General features: G+C 35.4%; 1 protein-coding gene across 1 annotated transcript in view; it reads right to left on the reverse strand.

The window, feature by feature from the left end:
* Positions 1-4,001, reverse strand: part of CFAP20DC (CFAP20 domain containing) — a 506,982-nt gene that overhangs the window by 170,749 nt on the left and 332,232 nt on the right. Inside the window, exon 7 of the mRNA XM_042780469.1 lies at positions 1,172-1,336. Within this exon, the coding sequence (XP_042636403.1) occupies positions 1,172-1,336 (165 nt within the window). The remainder of the gene's footprint in view (positions 1-1,171; positions 1,337-4,001) is intronic.

The following is a 4,001-nucleotide window of genomic DNA, read 5'->3' on the forward strand; positions in this document are numbered from 1 at the left end:
TCTGTCATCTACTTTGGTCTTCTCTTCTTTTCTTGTCTTTTTAGTGATCTCTTGCTTTCTTCATGGATAATGTTCTTGATATTCTCCCACAATTCTTCTGGTTTTTGGTCACTGGTGTTCAATGCATCAAATCTATTCTGTAGTGATACTGCCTCAGAAACCCAAGGAGGGGGTCGCTATGAGTCGGGTCGGACTCGACGTCATATAACAACAACAACAACAACAACTCATTGATGTTATCTTCCTGGCCTCTGTGGTGAACTGAATTTGCAGACCATGGCCTGTTATATGGCAAATATTGGGTTAGGTGCTAGGGATACAGGAGAATGAGGTACAGCATCCTTTTTGGGAGAAGTCACACTTTATTGGGGATGCAGACATATTACAAAGGATTGCAAAAAAGAAAAGTTATGAAAAGAGAAGAGCAATGTCTGTTGGAATGAGGAAAGGTTGCATAGAAGAAGTGGCATTTGAATTGGATAATGGATAAGGAGTTGGGAGTTTTTGCAGGCAGAAAATGTAAGGAACAATATTTTAGGACAATAGAACAGCACTCTCAAGACATAAGCATATGAAAGGCCATGAAATGGTCAGAAAATCACAAGTAGGGTATGTGGGAAAGATGTCTGGACAGGAAGCTAGAGTAAGTCTGGGTGATGGGAAGCTGGCTTTGCGTGTCTTCCCAAAGGTGTTTCCTTTTATTTTGTAGATATTGTGAAAGAAATTAAAAATTAATTTCCTTAATGAAAGATCAAGATAATCATATGTCTATTACAGAAAGATAAATCTGTTAACAATGTGGAAATTAAACAGGAAGCTAATGCATCCAGATGAGTGGTTTTTGAGGGCAAACCTATACAATGGAAACAGCATCAACAGGACAAAGGAGGAGACCTATTTGAAATATGTTCGGGAGGTATAAATGGTGGGGCTTAGAAGTATATAGGAAAACGAGAGGAACAATCAAGGATGTTTTGATTTATCATGTAAAAGTACAAAAAGCACTTTAAAAAGAAATTAAAAATTATAAGGATTTATCACTGATATGAATCAATGTTCCATAAGTGACTTAGTATTTAATCTCTAACTTTAAAGCATTATTGTAAGCCTGTTTTTTCTTTCTTTAGTCTTTCACACAAATATACTTGTAAATCAGTGTTCCAGTGCATACCTGATTCTGCTGAACACAGGGGATGACCTCCAAATTTTATGTCAGTTTGGCGCAGCTTGGTCATATTTAGCAGCTGTGTGACTTGTGGAACATCTGTTGTTAGTTGGCAGCTTCGCGGAATAACGTCTGTAGGTTCATCTGTTGGAAAAGGAACACCATATACAGCTGGAAATAAAGACAAACACTGATTCCCAAAATGTAAGCCATTTCTGCCAAATGGACTCTTATCTTATAAATAAAACCAATTAAAGTAAAATATTTTAGAGTATGATCCTGGGCAAACTGTTCAATCTTCCGGTCTCAGTTTCTTATTTGTAAAATGAACATTACTTCCTAGAGTTGTAGAAAGGATTAAATGAGTGTGCAATAAATAAGGGCATTCATTGGAAATACTTTATATTTGTTTTTAATACTAGATGTGTGACTTCCGAGAAGATCTAGTTAACTATGATTCAATCAACATTCTGGGAGTATATCTGATCAATAAGTACACAGTGGCATTACTGAATAAGCTAAGCACTCAGAGACACTGGATGAGTAAATTATTTTTTGAACATCAATTGTGAAAAAAATTTAGACTCACAGAAAAGTTACACACATAGTACACAGTTCCTATATATTCCTTACCCAGTTTTCCATCATGTTAACATCTTACCTATATTTAAATTTTCCTTTCAAATACTTTGAATACTACTAAAAGTTGTATTTTTTAAATTATAATTTATACTTCTAATGAGATTTAATATCATATACATTGATATGGATACTTTTTCTTTTAAGCAAATTTTCTATTCATGTTTTTAACCCATTTTAATATTGTTTTTTCTTATTTACTTGTATGACCTCTTTTACATTTTCCCTTGTCATTGGTAGCAAGTGGGAATTAAACTGGTACTACTCTAATGGTGTAGTGCCTAAGGCATTTGACTGCTAACCAGAAGGCTGTGGTTCAAACACACCAGCCACTCCTCAGAAGGAAGGTTGGGCAATCTCCTTCTGTAGTGATACCCTCGGAAACCCAAGGAGAGGTTGCCAGATCCTACTCCACAGCAGTGGTTGTGTTGCATTTACCATCCCAGAAAGCAATTTTACTCTATGTATATGAAAAGCCTTAAAAATGTCCAGATCATTTTACTTAGAAAACCACTTTATGAATGCATTCTAAGGTTAAAAACAAAAACAAAACACAAACCAGAAATTCAAATATCTAAATAAATAGGTGTTTACAATTTCTGAGTAATAAACAACTTTAATCTCCAGCACTTGAGAAGGTTTTATACACATTATAGCTTCATGGAACAGGGCAAAAAAGAGTCACAATAAATTCTATTTATAAAGGTATCTTAATGATATGGGAAAAGTTAAAGGTAAGAAATTAAATGAGAAATGCAAGTATAAAACTATTTCAATTGGAGAAAAAAATATATAAATTGTATGAATGGCAAAAAAACAAAAACAAAACAAAAAAACCTTGAAGGAAATACACCAAAATGTAGGGTAACTTTAGATGGTTAGATTAAGCATAGCTTTATTGTCTGATTCATAATAATTTCTATATACACTTAACTTTTATGTGTAAAGTTTTCCTTTTTAGCATCTAGTGGAAATAAAACTTATATGAATATGTGTACATGTCAGGAATAATAAAAATCCAACTAATCATTGCTCAAAAAAAATCCTTATGTAAGTATAAACCCTCACCATGTTTATAAAGGCAAATGTTGGATTTATAAGCACCCAAACCATGGAAATTTCCTAATTAAATCCTAATTTCCTAATCCTGAAAAGGAAAATGAATCATTTAACTAAAGATGTAAATACTCATTCACAATATAAGTTTCTAAATGTCCTAATGCTTAAAAAAAAAAAAAACCTAAAAATACCAAACCCACTGCCACTGAGTCAATTCCAACTTACATAACTCTATATAGGACAAGAGTGCCCTGGACTATTTCCAAGGCTATGAATCTTAACAGAAGCCTTTTGGTAAGCAGCCAAGTGCATCACCACTGTGCTGCAAGGGCTCCTCCTAATGCATGAGTCATTAAAAATACATTAGATTTACCAATTTTAGTTTTCAGGTATTATTTGTTTGTCCACTCCTTGTCACAGACATTTAGAAAATCAATGTTTTTGTTGTTGTTACTGCTGTCAAGTCGGACCTGACTCATAGTGACCCCTTTTTGGGTTGCCGAGGCAGTATCACTATGAAAGTAGATTGCCCAACCTTCCTTCCGAGGAGTGGCTAGGGGGTTTGAACCGCCAGCCTTCAGGTTAGCAGTCAAGGGCCTTAGGCACTATGCTACCAGAGCTCCTAGAAAATCAATAGAAGTGAGTAAATGAACTCTACCAAAATAGTAAATGTTTTGAAAAAATAAATTAACTCCAGATATTTGACATATCATTTCAAACTCCTGAGGTAGAAAATGATAATTATCATATCAATGACAATACTGATAAACTAAGATTTTTAAGCAAATTCTAGAGGCCCATAAGAACAGTGCTGTTACCGAGACTCTATAAGGTTAAATCACTGATATGTTAGCTTACAGAGCTTTTGTGGATGACATAAGGTAAAATACCATACAAAATTTAAAATACATACCCCAAAACAAGGGAGCTCTGGTAGCACAGTGCCTAAGGCACCTGACTGCTAATCAGAAGGCTGGCGGTTCAAACCCACCAGCCACTCCTCGGAAGGAAGATGGGGCAATCTACTTCCACAGTGATACTGCCTTGCTTACTCACTGATCTGCACTGAACACGTTCCCTTGTTACCCTACCGAGAGGGACCAGGTCTTCGGGAGCAAGGTAAGCACGGGCGTAGCAC

This window comes from Orycteropus afer, unplaced genomic scaffold (assembly GCF_000298275.1).
Source record: "Orycteropus afer afer isolate SDZICR_OR568_19922 unplaced genomic scaffold, OryAfe1.0 scaffold00041, whole genome shotgun sequence".
Taxonomy (NCBI): domain Eukaryota; kingdom Metazoa; phylum Chordata; class Mammalia; order Tubulidentata; family Orycteropodidae; genus Orycteropus; species Orycteropus afer.